The sequence below is a fragment of the Gorilla gorilla genome, chromosome 15 (genome assembly GCF_029281585.2).
Source record: "Gorilla gorilla gorilla isolate KB3781 chromosome 15, NHGRI_mGorGor1-v2.1_pri, whole genome shotgun sequence".
NCBI classification, from domain to species: domain Eukaryota; kingdom Metazoa; phylum Chordata; class Mammalia; order Primates; family Hominidae; genus Gorilla; species Gorilla gorilla.
Genome location: NC_073239.2, coordinates 113,290,416 through 113,311,264, shown reverse-complemented (window position 1 = coordinate 113,311,264; position 20,849 = coordinate 113,290,416). Strand labels below are relative to the sequence as shown.

Below are 20,849 nucleotides of genomic sequence, written 5' to 3'. Positions count from 1 at the left end.
TCGTTAAAGTTGGAAATTTAACATCGTCTTTTTCCATTGAACTCCTGTGTCCATTTTACTTTCTTTGCAAGATTCCATTGTAATTTATATAGTTTATGCTTGTCTTTTATTGATCATGCTGCCATTTCTCTACAATAAAAACATATAAATGGAAATTGTTTATATTAATTTTTTTCTGTTGCCATTAGGCTTTCTTTTGCATTAAGCAAATATTTTCTAGTGTAACATTTTAATTCCTTTAATGATTTATATATATATATATATATATATATATATGTAATTTTTTTGAGGCAGATTCTGTGTCGCCCTGGCTGGAATGCAGTGGCACAATCTCGGCTCACTGCAACCTCAGCCTCCCAGGTTCCAGCGATTCTCGTACCTCAGCCTCCCGAGTAGCTGAGACTACAGGCCCATGTCACCATGTCTGGCTAATTTTTTGGGTTTTTAGTAGAGACGGGGTTTTACCATGCTGCCTACGCTGGTCTTGAACTCCTGAGCTCAGGCAATCTGCCCGCCTTGGCCTCTCAAAGTGCTATAGGATTACAGGTGTGAGCCACCATGCCCAGCCCAGTATGTATTTTTAAATTGTTTCTTAGTGGTTGCTCTAGGGCTTACTATATTCATTTTATCAGTACAGTCATGTGTTGCTTAACGACAGGGATATGTTCTGAGAAATGGGTCATTAGGCAGTTTTGTTGTGTGAACGTCATAGAGCGTACTTGCCTAAACCCAGTGGTACAGCCTACTGTATACCTAGGCTATAGGGTACAGCCTATTGCTCCTAGGCTATAAACCTGCACAGCATGTTACTGAATACTGTAGGCAACTGTGACACAATGGTATTTGTGTATCTAAACATAGAAAAGGTATGTACAAATATGGCATAAAATATAAAAAATAAAAATTTTAAAAAGATAAAAATTGATATGGCTGTATGGGGCACTTACCATGAATGGAGCTTGCAGGACTAGAAATTCCTCTGAGTGAGTCAGTGAGTGAATGTGAAGGCCTAGGACATCACTCTCCACTACTGTAGACTTTATAAACACTGTACACTTCGGCTAGACTATATTAATAAAGACATCTTTCTTTTTCAATAATAAGTTAACCTGAGGTTACAGTAACTTTATAAACTTTAAAAAAATTTTTGAACTTTTTGTTTCTTTTGTAATAACATTTAGCTTAAACACACATTGTACAGCTATGCAAAAATATTTTTCTTTATATTCTTATGCTATAAGCATTTTTTTGTATTTTTAATTTTTTTTTTTTTAATTTTTAAACCTTTTTGTCAAAAACTAAGACACAAACAAACACAGCCTAGGCCTACACAGGGTAAGGATCATCAATGTCACCACCTTCTACCTCCACATCTTGTTCCACTGGAAGGTCTTCAGGGACAGTAACATGCATGGAGCTGTCCTTTCCTATGATAACAATGCCTTCTTCTGGGTACCTCCTGAAAGAACTGCCTGAGCCTGTTTTACAGTTAACTTTTTTTTTTTAAGTAGGAGTATACTCTAAAATAATGATTAAATTGTATAGTATAGGTATTAAAACAGAAGCCGGTAGCATAGTTATTTATTATCACCCTCAAGTATTATGTACTGTGTATAACTGTTTGTGCTAGACTTATGACTGGCAGAGAAGAGGTTTATTTACACCAGCATCACCACAGACATGTGAGTAATGTGTTGTGCTATATTGCCTTATGATGGCTGCAATGTCACTAAGGTGATAGGAATTTTTCAGCTCCATTATAATCTTACAGGACCACTATCCTATACACGGTCTGTCATTGACCAGATGTCCTTCTGTGATGCATAACTTTATTTCCTTCAGATAATCATGGGGCTTTAAGTGTTACTTTTCTTCTGGATTGTGTTGTAATTACAATTATTGTTAAGTGTATAGTTGATCAAAACAGTATAAATTTATGCATTTTGATAAGCATAACATTTTTTTTTTCTTTTTTTTTTTTTTTTGAGACAAGGTCTTGCTGTGTCACCCAGGCTTGGGTGCAGTGGGTGATCACAGCTCAACCGCAGCCTTGACCTCCTGGGATCAAGCGATTATCCCCACCTTAGCCCGCCAAGGAGCTGGGACTACAGGCACGGGCTACCATGCCATTTAATTTTTTTTTTTTTTTTTTTTTTGAGATGGAATCTTGCTCTGCCGCCCAGGCTGGACTGCAGTGGCGCGATTTCGGCTCACTGTAACCTCCGCCTCCTGGGTTCAAGTGATTCTCCTACCTCAGCCTCCCGAGTAGCTGGGATTAAAGGCGTGGGCCACCATGCCTGGCTAATTTTTGTATTTTTAGTAGAGACAGGGTTTCACCATGTTGGCCAGGCTGGTCTCAAACTCCTGACCTCAGGCGATCTGCCTGCCTCGGCCTCCCAAAGTGCTGAGATTACAGGCTTGAGCCACTGCGCCTGGCCAATTTTTGTATTTTTGTAGAGACGAGTTTCACCATGTCTCCCAGGATGGTCTCAAATTCCTGGACTCAAGCAGTCCTCCTGCCTCAGTCTCCCAAATTGCTGGGACTACTGGCATGAGCCACTGTACCCAGCAAACATAAAAACTTTTATTGGAAATAAATTTCTTAATGATAGAGGTTGGTTGTGATCCCCTCCTCCCTAATTTGTTAGTGCATCCATAGGTGAATATACTTATAGCTGGAATTCAGTAGGGCTCGGCACACATTTTATTCTAAATTAAAAAATAGATTGAGAAATACTGATGTTATAAATCAGTAGATGAGAATTGAGAGATTTTGCAAGAGCAACATCACTGAGTTCTTTGAATTTCTGAGTGTCATGCCAAAAAAAGTGTAAGATGGGAAAAGATAGAAAATGTACTGCTGGCCCTGTCTGGAGGTTTTTATACCTTAGACAGTATATAAGGGAGAATTTCTGAAGGGAGGAAAAATATGGCTATTTTGGCTAAGTGGGAGAAGGAAGATTGTACAAGGAACTATGGGACAGGAGACCCAGCTTGATGCTACCACTGTCTGTAGTCTTCTCAGTCCATTTTAGAAAAGAGTATGTCTGGATGCTTACACCTTAAAACCATCCATGCCCATGTACTACTGGGAAAGTCTTTAGGATTACACAAATGTCAGCGTGAAGAAAGCCTTTTAAAGTAGTGATCTCCAAAAATAAAACGAGCCTATCAAGTCTCACTACTCAACACTAGGGTACAGACAAAGAATTATAATACTACCCTATGCAATATAGCATGCAGGAAGCACTTTACATATAAGCTGGCATTTAATAAATATTTGTTATTTTAATTTGAAAAGTAAATTGTCTTTTAAAAATCGCATTTACGTTCATTCTGTCTGTCTCCTGTTGTAGTCTGGTTTGCTCCACCATGCCACTGAAATTGCTGTTAATGGGATCACCAGTACTTTAAATATTACTGATTTCAGTAGACATTTAAAAATCTTTGACTTCTTGTTAGCTTTTGTTGAGCTTGACCACTCTTCTCTGTCATGTTGTTCTTCCATGATTTTCTGGGACATGAACCTCTTTCAATTTTCCTTCTACGTCTCTTTGCTTTTTTCTAGTTTCTTCTGCAGGCTCCTCTTTCATAACCCTTTTCTTAAATATTGGTATCTATGAGTTCTGTCTTAAGCTGCCTCTCATTTTACTCTAAGTTCCCAAACATTTCTCTCCTCACGCTGTGGCTTCAGTTACCCATTTGTTTATTATTTTATTATTTTTTTTGAGACAGGGTCTTACTAAGTTGCTCAGACTGGAGTATAGGGGCACAGTCTTGTCTCACTATAACCTCTGCCTCCTGGGCTTAAGCATTCCTCCCACCTCGGCTTCTCGAGTAGCTGGGATTACGGGTGTGCGCCACTACACCTGGTTAATTTTTGAATTTCTTGTAGAGACAGGGTTTTGATGTGTTGCCCAGGCTGGTCTCAAACTGCTCAGCTCAAGATCCTCCTGCCTTGGCTTCCCAGTGTTGGAGTTAAAGGCGTGAGTCACCATACCCGACCTACCCTCTGTGTTTGTAACGTTAATCTGTATCTCCCGCCCAGATGGCTCTCCTGAGCTCTAGCTGGAGGAAGCTCCAGCTTCCTCCTTAGCATCTCTACCTAGATGTCTCCTTAAATGTGTACTTTGGAAGTGAACTTCTCATCTTCCCTCTAACCTGCTTCCCTGTGTTTCTGTATCTCAGTAAATGACACCTCTATCTAAGCAGTTGCCCAAGCCAACCTCCTAAGTGTCATTCATAATTCTTTCTTTCTTTTACCCCTCATGATGCCAATTAATTATTCTGCTTCCTAAATATGTTACAAAAATTTATCCACTTGTGACTGTCCTCAGTGTTGCTATCTGTGCCAAACCAGCCTCTCTAGCTTCTATTACTCATAACAACCTTCCTGCTGGCATCTTCCCTTCATGCTGTACGTGGCAACTGAAGGGGCCCACTCAAAGTTTGAATCTCATCATGGCGTCCTTGCTTAAAGCCCTTCAGTGGCTTCACATCACCCTTAAGATAAATTTCAGACTCTTTAACATGCATTACAAGGCTCTTTGGATCCTACTCCTCCTTATCTACATAGCCTTGTCTCTGGGTCTTCGCCCTGGCACACTGAAGCCTAAAGCAACTTTTCTTTTTCAAATACTGTGATGTTTCAAATATGCGTGCATGTATTTCTTTGACTTCTGCTTTCTTTGAATCCTTCCACATGCTTTGTTTTTGCCTGGACCATTTTGCCTGATTAACTCCTTCTGGTCTTCTGGTCCCAGCTTAAAATAGCACTCCTTCAAGTGGGCTGCCTTGAATCTGCAGGTTAGGTTCTATTATGTGTTCAAATAGCACAGTGTGTTTCCTCTGTATGTAATCATCACACTTTAATTACTTGTCTCTTTCATGGTATACTATCTTGTAAGCTTAGTGAGGACCGAGATCATCTTTATCTTGGTCTCTGCTTTCTTTTTAATTTTTAACTTAATTTTTGTGGGTACATAGTAGGTGTATATATTAATGGGGTACGTGAGATATTTGACACAGGCATACAATGCCTAATAATTACATCAGGGTAGAAGGGGTATGCATCACCTCAAGCATTTATCCTTTGTGTTACATATAATTCAGTTGTGCTCTTTTAGATATTTAAAAATGTACAATAAATTATTGACTGTAGACACCTTGTTGTGCGATTAATTACTAGATCTTACTCTTTTTTTTTTTTTTTTTTTTTGAGATGGAGTCCCCTGTCGCCCAGGCTGGAGTGCAGTGGCTCACTGCAGCCTCCGCCTCCTGGGTCCAAGTGATGCTTGTGTTTCAGCCTCCCAGGCAGCTGGAATTACAGGCACGTCCTACCACGCCTGGCTAATTTTTGTAATTTTAGTAGAGACGGGGTTTCACCATGTTGGCCAGGCTGGTCTCGAACTGCTGACCTCGAGAGATCTGCCCGTCTCAGCCTCCCAAAGTGCCGTGATTATAGGTGTGAGCCACCATGCCTGGCCCTTGGGCTTATTCATTTTAACTATATTTTTGTACCCATTAACCATCCCCGCTACCCTACTACCCTTCCCAGCCTCTGGTAACCATCCTTCTGCTATCACCATGAGTTCAATTGTTTTAATTTTTAGCTTCCATAGATAAGTGAGAACATGCAAAGTTTGTTTTTCTGTGCCTGGCTTATTTCATATAACATAATGACCTCTAGTTCCATTCATGTTGTTGCAAATGACAGGATCTTATTCATTTTCATGGCTGAATAGTACTCCATTGTGTATATGTACCACATTTTCTTTATCCATTCATCTGTTAATGGACACTTAGGTTGCTTCCAAATCTTGGCTATTGTGAATATTGCTGCAGTAAACATGGGAGCGTGGATATCTCTTCCATAAACTGATTTCCTTTTTTGGGGGCTATACCTAGCAGTGGGATTGCCGAATCACATAGTAGTTCTATGTTTAGTTTTTTTGAGGAACCTCCAAATTGTTCTCCATAGTGGGTGTAATAATTTACAATTCCACCAGCAGTGTATGAGGGTTGCCTTTGCTGCACATCCTCTCCAGCATTTGTTAATTGCCTGTCTTCTGGATGGAAGCCATTTTAACTGTAGTGAGATGATATCTCATTGTAGTTTTCATTTGTGTTTCTCCGATGGTCAGTGATGTTGAGCACCTTTTCACATGCCTGTTTGCCATTTGTATGTCTTCTTTTGAGGAATGTCTATTCAAATCATTTGCCCATTTCTTAGTAGGATTATTAGATTTTTTTCCTGTAGAGTTGTTTGAGCTCCTTATATGTTCTGATTAGTAATCCTGGGTCAGATAGATAGTTTGCAAATATTTTCTGCCATTCTGCGGGTTATCCCTTCACTTTGTTAATTGTGTCCTTTGCTGTGCAGAAGCATTTGTGCACTTTTGCTTTGATTGCCTGTACTTGTGGAAGTCTCTGCTTTCTTTATACCTAGTGCCTAACACGTGTGGGCATATTTGACACCTTTGAATAAGTTCACAACTTTGTGTTCTTGTTCTTGTGATTCAAAATGAACCTGTTTTTTCTCCTTAGTGTCTCAATGAGATCTTGGAGTCAGCAGATGCACCCTTAGAAGTCACTGAAGGATTCATTCAGTCAATTTCCCTGTCAGTTCCATGGGGCTCTTTACTGCAGGATAATTGTGCACTGGAAGTGAGAGGATTAGAAATGGTCTTCCGGCCTAGACCTCGCCCAGGTTGGTGTGTTGTATGTTTCTGTTTTATGTGTTTTTATTCTTCAGAGACTGGGAAAGTAACCTGATTACATTAAATTTAGTATTTTTGCTTTGTATTTGTGAAATTTTCAGTTGATAATACATTACGACTTGGCTCTTTGTAGAATGTGCATGTTTACACATTTAGAGTTGTTTCTTTCCCCGATTATTCACAGAAACTTTAGTATACAGATTATTTGGTTTATTTAATTATTTGTTATCAGTTATCTAAAATGAGACTTGGGTTTTAAAGATTCAAAAAGTATTGTGCCAGAAAGCAAAGAAGAATGCTCAAAGATTGTTGGAGAAATGTTAAAGGGACACAGGATTGGGTGTCAGGGGGCTTCCCTTGGCCAAATTTGGGAAAATTTGAGTATTACAAAGAATGATGACAATAATGGTTTATAACACATGAAATAAAAAATCTCTAGGACCATACTGATACAGATAAATCAGTATGTAAGGTGGACAGGGAGAAGGAATGCTCTTCTTTATAGCAGAGAAGGAATGCTCTTCTTTATTTATACTTATAAATATAGAAAAAAATGATAGATAGAATTGACAATCTAGGTGACAGGTATGTTGGTATGCAATGACAGAATTGTAATCCCAAGTACTGCCCAAAACATGAAAGTTTAAATTATATTTAGTAGAATTAAAGTGAAACTCTGTATTTTGAAAACCGATTATGCATGCATGGAAATCATCTTTAGTAATCTGGCATTTAATTTACAAGAATATTCTATCTTTTAACCATGATGAGTGGATACAATATTTTTCTATGGGAAGGCAAACTTTCAAATATTTTTCTCTTTAAAGCATTCCTTTAGAAAGACTTAAATTCCATTTTGGAAGGCAGTAATTCTTGCAATCTCTGTCACTTTGCTTTGAATAATGTAGGGAGGTGTGGGGAGAATTTTCTCATGAGGGAAGATCTGGAAATGATTTTTCACATCTCATATGTTTCCTCCTCCAAGGATGCTCTTTTATTTTATCTACATATATACTAATTTCCAAAGCCTGTATCATCTACTACTTCTGCCACATTTCCTGTTAATTTTCTCAGCTAGAAGGAAATAATTAACTAAAGAAGAATTAACCTCTTCTTTTAGCTTTCATAATGTTTTCTGTTGACATTCAATAGTTGTCTACTAATCGTATCTTATTTGTTTAACTATATAGTAGGTTCTCTGAGGGCAGAATTTGCTATTATTTTTTCTACTTTCAACAGCAGGGTTAGTAAACTATAACCTGCAGGCCAAATTGGTCCTGTCGTCTGTTTTTGTTAATAAAGTTTTATTGGAACACAGCCATGCTTATTTGTTTATTTACTTTAATGGCTGTTTTGTGCTATAATATGAGAGTTGAGAAGTTGTGATACAGACCACATGGCCCACAAAATATAAAATATTTACTGTCTGACCCTTTACAGAAAAAGTATGTCAACCCCTGCTTATAATATTTAGAACAGTTCCATGCATCTGTAGGATATCCATTAAGTATTTGTTGAATGAATACATGAATTGATATTTGGTAAAATATAACATGTTGTGAGAGCACATTCTCTGGACTTTTTTCTGTGATCTTTTTTTCCTTCTTGGTTATTATAAGGTGATTTTAAATCTCAAGAGTACTTTCTAGAATATTGTTTACCTGGGTAACACCATGATGTTAAAAATCTCTTAAAAGATTAAGAATTTATCTATTTGAAATGTATTATTTTAAGAACTGGCATTGTTGTAACTCTAAGAAATTATTTAGGATTAATTTATATTTTCCACAGCAACTGGTTCTGAGCCTATGTATTGGTCAAGTTTTATGACCAGCAGTATGCAATTGGCAAAAGAATGTCTTAGCCAGAAACTAACAGATGAACAAGGAGAAGGATCCCAGCCTTTTGAAGGACTTGAAAAGTTTGCTGAAACTATTGAAACAGGTTTGGTGTTACTGAGAATTTTCAAAAATTTAGATTTGATTTAGTAGTTTTGTACCTTCATGTAATAAGCTTTGTATAAGGCAAATCCATTGGAATGGATTTTTAAAAGAATTACTGTTCCCACTTCAGAACTTTAGAATTGAGGTATTTTAAATATTCCATTTAATTGCATGTTGTTTTTTTTGGTACCTTAGTTTCTCCATTTATTATGCTTGCATAGTGAATGGATTAGAATACAACAGATAGTGTTAGCCGTTGTCCCAAGCATCTGTTGAGATGTAACATGGTTAAGTGCTCAGTAAGGCAAAATATTTATTACAAAACTCAGGATTTAAGGATTTTAATGGAAAGAAATTCAGCTTCTTTATTTTGTAAACAAAAGTTCTTATCAAACTAGTACTTATTTATTTCTTTGGAGGTTTTTATTTAGCATATATGTGGTCTCTTACGTTGACAATTACTTGTTTACTTTAGTACTAAGAAGAGTAAAAGTCACTTTTATAGATACTGTTTTGAGAATTGAACACGTGCCAGAAAATTCCAAAACTGGAACTGCACTTGAAATTCGAATAGAAAGGTAAGAATTTTTATGTCTGAAAATAAATGACCCTATTGTAACTCTGATATTACATTTTCAGGGAGGTTTTGGAGATTAGAGCTTATGATATGAAAATATTGCATAATTTCAGAGTAAAGTGCTGCTCTTCAAGTTATTTGCTAATTTTATTATTCTAATTCCATTATTGAAAACTTGAAAGTGCCAGTTGGGGTATAATTATATATAATACCATGTTGAATTTAAAGCAAGTTATTCTGTTTTAGTTAGATCAGAATAATAAGCATTTGAGTGCCACTGAATTTAAGGCTTTCCTGTGGGAAAGTTTCAGTTTTTTCATATTAACAATGCAATATTTAGGCATATTTCATTAACGTGAAAGACATTTTTGTTTTGCTGTGCTTAATCTAAGTGCTGCTTTAGTGAGAAAGGCTAAGGCCACTGTTTTGAGGATCCTCTAAGGATTATTTTAAGGTTAATATGTGCAATATTTACTTAAAAAAAATAAGTATGTTGCTTTTAGTTTTTTACATATGCCCACTTGAAGCCCTTATACATAGCTGTAAAGCAAGATTAATTTACATACATACACCTAAGCATTGATTTGAGGCAGTAACTGGTCACCCGTGTGTTAATGCTGTATGAACTGCCAACAGAAATGAGCAGGATGAAGTGTGTACACTGCATGAACACCAGAGACACTTCGTACGTGGATCTACTGGGGGTCTCTACTGAATTTTAAGCAGCTGTGTTAAGATTTCTGTCTTTCACAAAACACCTATTAGTAAAACAGTTACTGTTAGCAGATCTTTGGAATAAGAGTCCATTGCCTTAAATAGTAGATTTTAAAAAATCTAAAATTTCATGCATTTAGAACCACCTTATGTGTTTTGTTTAAACTGAAAATTAGTCACATATAGGAATTCAAGAAACGTCATTTGTGACTTGGAGCCAAATGCTGTCACACTGTTACCAAGAGATGTTTTGTGAGGGAGTACAGGAATTGTTTTCCTTAAAACTAACTTAAGGGAGTTATTAATTTTTTTCTCTCAATTTAAGCTTCACAAAGTTACCTTTTTGGAGTTAAGACCTCTTCATGAAAATATTTACGGTAGTAAAGCATGGTGAGACTGACCATATTATAGGCATATTCTAAGAAGTGCTAACACTTGAAAAAACCCCTTATCTTAAAAAAGCTATGTGCGTTTCTTATTGTAAATAGGTTTTCCTAGGAGATTCTATTTATTTATAATTTATTTATTAATTATAATAATAATAATTATTATTATTATACTTTAAGTTTTAGGGTACATGTACACAATGTGCAGGTTAGTTACATATGTATACACGTGCCATGCTGGTGCGCTGCACCCCTAGGAGCTTTTTGTAAATGCTTTTTAAAAAAATTTCAGAACTGTGTACTGTGATGAAACTGCTGACGAATCCTCAGGAATTAATGTGCATCAACCCACTGCTTTTGCTCACAAGTTACTTCAGCTCTCTGGAGTGTCTCTCTTCTGGGATGAGTTTTCTGCATCAGCCAAATCTTCCCCAGTGTGTTCAACTGCACCAGTGGTAAGAAAAAACAAAAACCCTAAAACCATAATCATAGATTTTTTTAAAAGGTTTAAATGGGGGCTATTAAATTTTGCTAGGATGTATAATATGTCTTAATGAATCTCTGTCTTGAGATTTAATGCAAATATTCAGTAATGGTAATATATATTTCAGAGATTTGAAAATACTAATATTTATATTCCTACCAGTGTGCTGTGTATTAGTTTGAAAGAGAAATGTTGGGTACTGTATCTTGGGGGAAAATGGTGTAGAAGTTGAGTATCTCTTATTCAAAATGCTGGGACTGTGTTTCAGATTTTTGAATATTTTTATAGACATAATGAGGTATCTTGGGGATGAGACCCAAGTCTAAATACAAAACTCATAAAACTCATTTATGTTTTTTTTTTTTTTTTTTGGAGAGAGTCTCTTGTCGCCCAGGCTGGTGTGCAGTGGCGCAATCTCGACTCACTGCAACCTCCGCCTCGCAGATTCAAGGGATTCTCCTGCCTCAGCCTCCTGAGTAGCTGGGATTACAGGCACATGCTACCATGCCCGGCTAATTTTTGTATTTTTAGTAGAGACGGGGTTTCGCAACGTTGGCCAGGCTGGTCTCGAACTCCTGACCTCTGGCGATCCACCTGCCTCGGCCTCCCAAAGTGCTGAGATTACAGGCGTGAGCCACCACATCTGGCCCATTTACGTTTCATATATGCCTTATACACATAGCCTGAAGGTAATTTTATACAATATTTTCAATAATTTTGTGCATGAAACAAATATTTGACTGCAGCCCATCACGTGAGGTCAGGTGTATTTTCCTGACCTTGTGGGAGTGTCATGTTGGCACTCAAAAAGTTTTGGATTTTGGAGCATTTTGGATTTTGGGTTTTTGGTTTAGAGATGTTTAGCCTATATTAACGTCTAATTTTTTTTTTTTACAATAAAAACAGAGGAAATTAAGCAGTGTGCAAATTTACCTTACATACTGACTGTATTGATGAAATTTTATTCTACAAATCATCTCTTTAAAAAGCTTTATAATTAAGGAATTCTGTTAAATCCCTTCCAAGAGGAGAGTCCTTTTATAAGTCAGTCACTGTATAATTTGCCTTTTTTGTTATTTTACAAATCAGATTTTCTTAATTATACAGTGCCCATTAGGTTTTCTTACTGCTGTAACTTGAACAGATACTGTGCTTTTTTTCATGAAGTCCTTTTTCATGACTTGCTTTTATTACCAGTGGACTGTGCTAACATTTTAGTGGACTGTGTTTCATTTTAGCTATATGATACTGGTTTGTCCATTGTAACATCATACAGTTTTGCATGTCAAATATTTTATTCTTCTTAAGTTGACATTTATATTTTACATTTCATTTTATTTATGTGAAAGTATTTTAAATAATTATTTTTGTCACTTTATTGTAGGAAACTGAGCCAAAGCTGTCACCTAGCTGGAACCCCAAAATTGTTTATGAGCCACACCCACAGCTAACTAGAAATTTACCAGAGATAGCACCTTCTGACCCAGTGCAGATTGGAGGGTTAATTGGTAGGTTGGAGTTGAGTCTCACGTTGAAACAGAATGAAGTGCTTCCTGGAGCTAAGGTCAGTGTTTGTTTCACTTTCTATAGTAAAACCAAAATAAAAGTACAAGTATTCTTTATTCTATGCAGTGATTCACTGATTGATTACTGCAGATTATCCTGTAACTAGTGTACCGCTGTCACCGAGTTAGCATTTTTACTCTCAGTTGATGCTTCTATCCTAGGTCACAAAATTTATGTGAGGACTGCCTTTGCCCTACTGTTGCAGCTCATGTTTTATAAAGAGCTGCCTTCTACACTCACTCTACCCTATTCCGACAATTCGAAACTGACAAACCTCTCTTTTTGGTATTAAACATGGTTTCATTAGTTCAGATAACTAGGAATTTATTTAAAAAATTCTATTTTCATAAAATTAAGTTTAAAGGAAAAGAGATTTGGCAAGCAAGAAATCTGTAGGAGATGTTTTTATAATTATATGTATGTAAAAATATCTACCCATCTATTTTGAACAGAATGACCATTTTTATATAGTTGTATAATATTTGTGAAAAGATAGACTTTTTCCATTGTCTCATAGCTTTAAAATTTTTTGACATAAAATAAACCTATATATCGTCTTTCATTCTTTTTTTTTTTTTTTTTTTTCTGAGGTGAGGTCTCCCTCTGTTGCCCAGGCTGGGGTGCAGGGGTGCAGTGACAAGATCTTGGCTCACTGCAGCCTCAACTTCCTGGGCTCAAGCAACCCTCCCGCCTCCGCCTCACAAGTAGCTGGGGCTACAGGCACATGCCACCATGCCTGGCTAATTTTTGTATTATGTTTTTTGTAGAGACAGGGTCTCACTATGTTGCCCAGGCTGGTCTCGAACTCCTGGGCTGAAGCAGTCCTTCTTGCTCAGCCTCCCAAAGTGTTGGGATTATAGGCATGAGCCACCTCACCAGGAGCCTTTACTATTTTTAAGTGTAAGTTAAGTGATAATCAGTATATTTATATTCTTTTTCCCTTCATTTCCCCACTGTTCCCAGCCTCTGGTAACCATCAGTCTACTCTTCGTGAGTAGGGGAATCTTCATGAGATCCTCTTTTTTAGCTCCTGCCTATGAGTGAGAACATGCGTTATCTTTTTGTGCTTGGCTTATGTCACTTAACATAATGGCTTCTAGTTCCATTCATGATGTTACAAATGACAGGACTTCATTATTTTTTATGGTTGAATAATATTCCATTGTGCATATATACCACATTTTCTTTATCCATTCATCCGTTGATGGATATGTAGGATGAGTCCATATTTTGGTCCATATATGGGTCCATATATAGGATGAGTCCATATATATATAAATACACACACACACACAGATGTGTGTGTGAATATATATATGTGTGTGCGAATATATATCATATATGATATATATATTCATATATATCGTATATTCTATATAGCATATATTCATATATATCATATATATCACATATAGCATATATTCATATATATCATATATATTCACTATGTGAATAGTGTGCTGTAAACATGACAGTGCAGCTATCTCTTTGGTATATTGCTTTCCTTTCTTGTGGGTATATACCTTATGTGGAATTGTTGAATCATATGGAAGTTCTATTTTTAGTTTTTCTTGTTGTCCCTTTGTTTTCTTTTTTCAAAAATTTCAGTAGTTTTTGGGATACAGGTGGTTTTTGGTTACATAGATGAGTTCTTTAGTGGTAAATTCTGAGATTTTAGTGTACTTGTCACCTGAGCAGTGTACGGTATACTCAATATGTGGTCTTTTATCCTTCACCTCCTTCCTAACCTCCCCTCCTCCTGAGTCCCTACAGTCCATTATATACCTCTGTATGTTTTGCATTCTCATAGCTTAGCTCCCACTTATAAGTGAGAACATATGGTATTTGGTTTTCCATTCCTAAGTTCCTTAACTTAGAATAATGGCCTCCAGTTCCATCCAAGTTGCTGCAAAAGACATTATTTTGTTCCTTTTTATGGCTGAGTAGTATTTCACTGTGTGTAAATATATATATATATATATATATTTGTATATGGTGTATATATATGTGGTGTATATGTGTATGTGGTGTGTATATATACCACATAAATATACACCATATATATATATATACACACGCACCACATACATATATACACCACATGTATGTATATACACCACATACATATATATGTGTGTATATATATGTGTGTATATATGTGTATATATGTGTGTGTATATATGTATACACACACACACACACACACACACACACACTGTGGAATTGCTGGGTCGAATGGTAGATCTACTTTTAGTTTTTTAAGGAATTTCCATACTGCTTTCCATAATAGTTGTACTAGTTTACATTCCTACCAGCAGTGTAAAAGCGTTCCTTTTTTACGACGTCCATCCCAACATCTATTGTTTTTTGACTTTTTAATTATGGCCATTCTTGCAGGAGTAAGGTGGTATCTCATTGTGTTTTTAATTTGCATTTTCCTGATCATTAGTGATGTTGAACACTTTTTCATGGTTGTTGGCAGTTTAAATATCTTCTTTGAGAAATATATAATCATGTCCCTTGCTCACTTTCTGATGGGGTTATTTTTTTCTTGCCGATTTGTTTGAACTCCTTGTAGATTCTGGATATTAGTCCTTTGCTGGATGCATAGTTTACAAATATTTTCTCCTACTCTGTGGGTTGTCCGTTTACTCTGCTGATTATTTCTTTTGCTGAGCAGAAGCTTTTTAATTTAATCAGGTCCCATTTATTTTTGTTTTTTTTGCATTCGCTGAGGTCTTAGTCATGAATTCTTTGCCTAAGCCAATGTCCAGAAGAGTTTTTCCAGTGTTTTCTTATAGAATTTTTATGGTTTCAAGTCTTATATTTACATCTTTGGTCCATCTTGAGTTGATTCTTGTATAGGGTGAGAGATGAGGATCCAGGTTCTTTCTTCCACATGTGGCTTGCCAGTTTTCCCAACATCATTTATTGAATAGGGGGTGTTCTAACCAATTTATAGTTTTGCATTTGATGAAATTCAGCATCCCTTTATGATAAAAACTCTCAACAAAATAGGCACAGAAGGGACTTACCTCAAAGTGTAATCAAAGACATATATAACAAACTTACAACCAACATCATACTGAATGGGGAAAAGTTGAAAGCATTCCCCCTGAGAACTGGAACAAGACAAGGATGCCCACTTTCACCACTTCTATTCAACATAGTACTGGAAGTCCTAGCCAGGGCAATCAGGCAAGAGAAAGAAATAAAGGACATCCAAATTGGAAAAGAGGAAGTCTAACTATAGCTGTTCACCGATGCTATGATCATATACCTAGACAGCCCTGAAGACTCATCCAAAAGGCTCCCAGATCTGATCAATGAATTCAGTAAACTCCCAGGTTACAAAATCAGCGTACACGAATCAGTAGCAGTGCTATACACCAACAGTGACCAAGCTAAGAATCAAATCAAGAGCTCAATCCCTTTTACAATAGCTGCAAATAAAATAAAATAAAATAAAATACCTAGGCATATACTTAACCAAGGAGCTGAATCTCTCTACAAGTGGAAAACTGCAAAACACTGCTGAAAGAATAGATGACACAAACGAATGGAAACACATCCCATACTCATGGATGGAAATAATGCATTTTGTGAAGATAACCATACTGCCCACAACAATCCACATATTCAATGCAATTCCCATCAGAATACCGTCAGTTTTCACAGAACTAGAAAAAACAACCCTAAAATTCATATGGAACCAGAGAAGAGCCCACCACAGCCAAAACAATACTAAACAAAAAGAACAGATCTGGGTCATCACATTACTGGACTTTAAATTATACTACAAGGCTGTAGTTAGCAAAACAGTATGGTACTGGTATAAAAATAGGCACTTAGTCCAATGGAACAGAATAGAGAACCCAGAAATAAAACCAAATGCATACAACTAACTGATCTTTGACAAAGCATACAAAAACATATTTTTTAGTTTTCTGAGGAACCTTCATACTGTTCTCTGTAGTGGTTGTACTAATTTACATTCCCACCAAAAGCATATGAGGGTTCTCCTTCTCATAGCTTTGACACTGTATAAAGACACTGTATAAATACAACTATATTTGCCTCTTAGGGAATCACATTGATCAGTCTTATGGAGAACCAGGAAACTTGCATTTACTTAGTTAAAAATGTATTTGTCAAGCATTATTTTCACACCTTGAAAACAAATTTTCTACATAATCTCTATAAAACTTAGTTTTAATTAAGAAGATACCCGGATTTATTCATTTGTTTATTTACTGATCTCCCTAGTTGTAGATGTTCAAGTGACTACCGTATGCCAGCCACTTACCTGTCCCAGTTTTTCGGACAGTTGCAAAGATGAATCGGATACAATCTTTGCCTTGGTAAAAGATACAGTAAGGGGTATGGAAATTGCTGTGGGGACACGGAAGAGGGAGCCACTAAGTACGTGTCAATATACATAAAATGATTTTTGAGAGGATTGAAGAATCTCCGGAAATCCCTCCTTGGATTGGAACCTCTGACTAGAGTTGGAGGAGGAGGAAAGTAGAATGAAGACACTCCTATTACTGATTACTCATGCCCCTTCTGTTTACTGCTCTGTCCTTCTTCAGATGGTGCAAAATCCTTTCATAATGTCAAAAGGCCCTTTACAAGTAACATGTTGGGATTGTTAGCAGAACAGATAGTCAAAGGATTATGTAAACTCTACAGGGAATCCTCTGCTGTGGTAACATCCTTGGGAAACTATACTAATAATATGTTTATGTCTCTGGGGAATGCATTTGCCATGTCTGTAAGGAGGAAGCATAGCAATAACTTTTATAGTTCTGTTTTGGTTAATTATATGTAGTCCTCAACATTTGTATGCTTTTATATTTATGTAAACCCAAACTTTTGTACATGATGTGTTGATTTGTACAAATGTCTTTTATAATAAAACATTATGTATACATTTGTACAAATGTATAAATATGTTACTTTTAGAGTTCTGTATATTAGTGACAAATGAACATGTGGAAAAACTGCGTAGTGGCATTGTGTGCCAGCCAATATTTAATATTTAGAAGTACTACCCTTGCCTATAGAGTAATTTTTGTGTAATGACTTGAGTATTTGAGTATAATTTGTTTTTATTTAATGCAAATGGTGCTAAATGGAAAAAGACAAGTTCTGGATTTTAGTATTGAGAAACATAGATCTCATAAAATATAGTGTAGATAAAGATGGCATTAATTAGGGGTGCTGAAAATGTCAGATCTTTAATCTCTTTCTGATGTACATTAGCCTTCACTCTTTCAACTGTGGATTCAAAATGTTATGAAAGATTTCATGGTTTTTTTTTAAGTTCTCTGAATAGTATTCCCTTGAGTAGTGTGTAAGTCTGTGTTTCATGTATTCAGTTTTAGCCTATGTTTTTAGGAATGCATTTTATTGAAAATTGGAGACTGCCCGTATTGAATTTAGAGATGTTTTGTTTCAGTTACCATGTTACATTGAGTTGAAATTTGTTTTTTAGTTATGTTCTTTTATATTTGCAAAAGAAAGTAGTAAGTACTTTGTTCTTTTTATGCCAAACTTAGAATGTACAAATAATGAAATATTTCTATGAAAATTTTAATTTCAATGAATTACAAATGAAACTCTTGATTGTCCATTCTAATGAAAGTCAGAGATTGTGCTTTCAGTACAACAATTGTGAAATTATAAAACAATTTTTAAATTTGGCATGTAGTTAGAAACACATTTTCTCTCTCCTCTCAGCCTTAGGTTGGCTCATGGCTTGGGATATCAGTAGTCAGGAAGGTGCCCCGTAAAATAAGTTGTCTGTGGGCAGAACAGGGGAGCCATGCCGTGGAAGGAGTGAGGGCTTTTCCTCCAGGTCAGCCTAGGTGAAAATCCAGCTCTGGATCTGCTACATGGGCCTTGTGCAATTCACTGAATCTTTGTGAACTCGTTTCTTCACCTATAAAACAGGAACAGTAATAAGAATTAGAGGAAATACATATAAAAGCACTTAGCATGGTACCCCAATGCTAAAAATAAAAGTGATAATAATGATTTATTTTACTGGATTTCTTAGGTCATCGAAATTTCTCAATCATTATGTAGTTTATTTGTTTTTTTGTTTTGTTTTGTTTTAGAATCAGAAGGAATCCCTTTTTCTCCTGGGAAGAAGTCATTTTCTAGATATAAATGTTTTGTTAATTCTATTATTTTTCAGTTGCAAAATGACGTAAAAATAATAGGAGTCAGTGTTAAGAGGAGGCGAATGAAAAGTAAGGCAAGGATATTCTGCTTTTTAGAATGTAATGTAGAGAATAAAGTAATTGCTTTTGTCAGAGTATTCAGGAATCATCAAGAGAGTGGGATGGAGCTTTTATTTCTAGTTGGAAAAGTGGGCAAAGAGTTGGAAAAGAGAAAGGAAGTCCACCTAAGCACCATCTTCTGTCCACATTTCTGTAGTGGCGTCCCCTTGCATGCAGAGTGGGCTTTGTGGACCACAGTAGGTACTGGGAAGGCACAGTGTTGGAGGAGAAGGTCCTTACATGCTCTGCATGATTGGTAGTGTACTTAAGAAAGCCAACTTTATTTGTTCTTGATGTGAATCAGACTTTAAGGATTATGATTTCAGTCTTTTGAAAGTCAGTGAATACTGTGCTATTGCTACCTTAATATTCATCCTTGGAGACTATGTCTTAAGTCCTCCTCAAATACTTTTAAGTACTCAGAAGACTTGAAGAGACAAAAAGTATAACATTGGACTCGTCAGCATGGAATTTCTCAGGAGGGTTTTTCCTTTTAGAACAACAGTTTGGTGGCCTTTAAGTCTTTTCATTTAGATGGTGTGAATTAGTAGAGAGAGTCTCAGATGAAGGACTCCAAGACTAAAGACTCAGTATTCATCTCAGTTCATTAAAATATACTGACGTTTATGGTGATAAGGTTATAAAGAATACTCCTCATGAATAGTTTTTTTTTTTTCCCTTAAGTTGGATGTTGATGGACAGATAGACTCTATTCATCTACTCCTGTCACCAAGACAGGTGCACTTGCTTTTGGATATGTTGGCAGCTATTGCTGGACCAGGCAAGTATAATTCTGTTGTTATATATACTTGTTACTTTTTTAAATTTTAAAAAACTTTAAAATATGTAATGTATGTACATGTAGGAAAGTCTATCATTTTTGAATATCTGAATTGAAAGAAGCAAATAAGAATGTTAAGTAGTAAAATTTGATTGGGTGTTTTGAATGTGTTACCATGGGACATATTCACTTCAGATTATGTGTGTCACATTCTTAACTTTTCTAAAATTGTTCTGACTTCTTTGGTTGGGGATAGTACTTCATACAATCGAGAAAGTATAATTCTTGAACACAGTAAGTGGTACACATTTTAAAATATTTTCAATGGCTTCTATCTGTCAGCGATAAGATTTTGGGATTCCTGGCTAGTTGCTTAAAGCTGTTGCTTAGAGCTCTGACTCATTAAATAGCAGTGGTTTTGCACTGTGGTGTTAAGTTGCCATTGTTGTTCCATAAATGGGTTTTGGGAAAGAAATGCTTAATTAACTCCAAATTTAATTACTGTTTTGGTTTCCTTTTGTACGCTTATAGAAAATTCTAGCAAAATAGGGTTAGCTAATAAAGATAGGAAAAATCGACCCATGCAGCAGGAAGACGAGTATCGAATTCAGATGGAATTAAACCGGTATTATTTGAGAAAAGATTCCCTCTCTGTGGGTGTATCTTCAGAGCAAAGCTTTTATGAGACAGAAACAGCTCGTACACCTTCTAGCCGTGGTAAGCAACTCAAACTGTTGACACCAGAGTCATATATTATAATCATAGATAAAATTACACTTAATTTTGGCTGCTGTGAACAGAAGTTTAGGAATGAAAGAACAAAAAGATCCACATTGTAAGAAATCCACAACTTTTAATTTACGATTAATCTAATCACAACATTACAGTAATGCACCAGCACATAGGTGCTATAGTGTATTTTTTTGATTTTGATTGTGTAGTTTTGTTTTCTAAATGATTTAGTCTAAGGAAAACCAATTTACAAAAATGTAAATTTATGTGAAAGTTAAATTAGGTAGCTATATATTTTGTCAGATTATTATGTGCTCATGTAATGATTTCTAGATTAAGAAACTACTGAACTACTAAAGTTTAATAAGGAAACTTTCCTTTATTGATCTTTCCATCAGTTATATGTAAATAATGATCTCTACCCAGCTTACTTTACATTTATAGGTGTTTCACAATGTGTAAGTGCTAATAACATAAATAATATGGATCAATTTAAGTATGGAATGTTGGACAAAATAAGAAATCAAACCCTACTCAAAAATTTTGGCCATAATAAACTTCATTTGCATGAGAGTAAAACAGTTCCGAAAGAAGGAACTGAAATGTAAATGGAATTCCAAATAATGTTTTTGGCTCTGAATAAAAGAAATAACTGTATCC

At 36.0% G+C, this 20,849-nt stretch overlaps 1 protein-coding gene across 8 annotated transcripts in view; it reads left to right on the top strand.

Moving 5' to 3' along the window:
* Window positions 1–20,849, top strand: part of ATG2B (autophagy related 2B) — an 83,398-nt gene that overhangs the window by 9,795 nt on the left and 52,754 nt on the right. For all 8 annotated transcript variants that reach the window (XR_002002657.3, XR_010130825.1, XR_002002656.3 and 5 more), the window contains exons 2-8: window positions 6,547–6,709; window positions 8,511–8,663; window positions 9,138–9,240; window positions 10,632–10,794; window positions 12,208–12,387; window positions 19,361–19,457; window positions 19,989–20,174. Coding sequence is in view for 5 of the 8 variants with exons in the window: in XM_019009952.4 (XP_018865497.1) it covers window positions 6,547–6,709; window positions 8,511–8,663; window positions 9,138–9,240; window positions 10,632–10,794; window positions 12,208–12,387; window positions 19,361–19,457; window positions 19,989–20,174 (1,045 nt within the window). In the remaining 3 variants the exon portion in view is untranslated. The remainder of the gene's footprint in view (window positions 1–6,546; window positions 6,710–8,510; window positions 8,664–9,137; window positions 9,241–10,631; window positions 10,795–12,207; window positions 12,388–19,360; window positions 19,458–19,988; window positions 20,175–20,849) is intronic.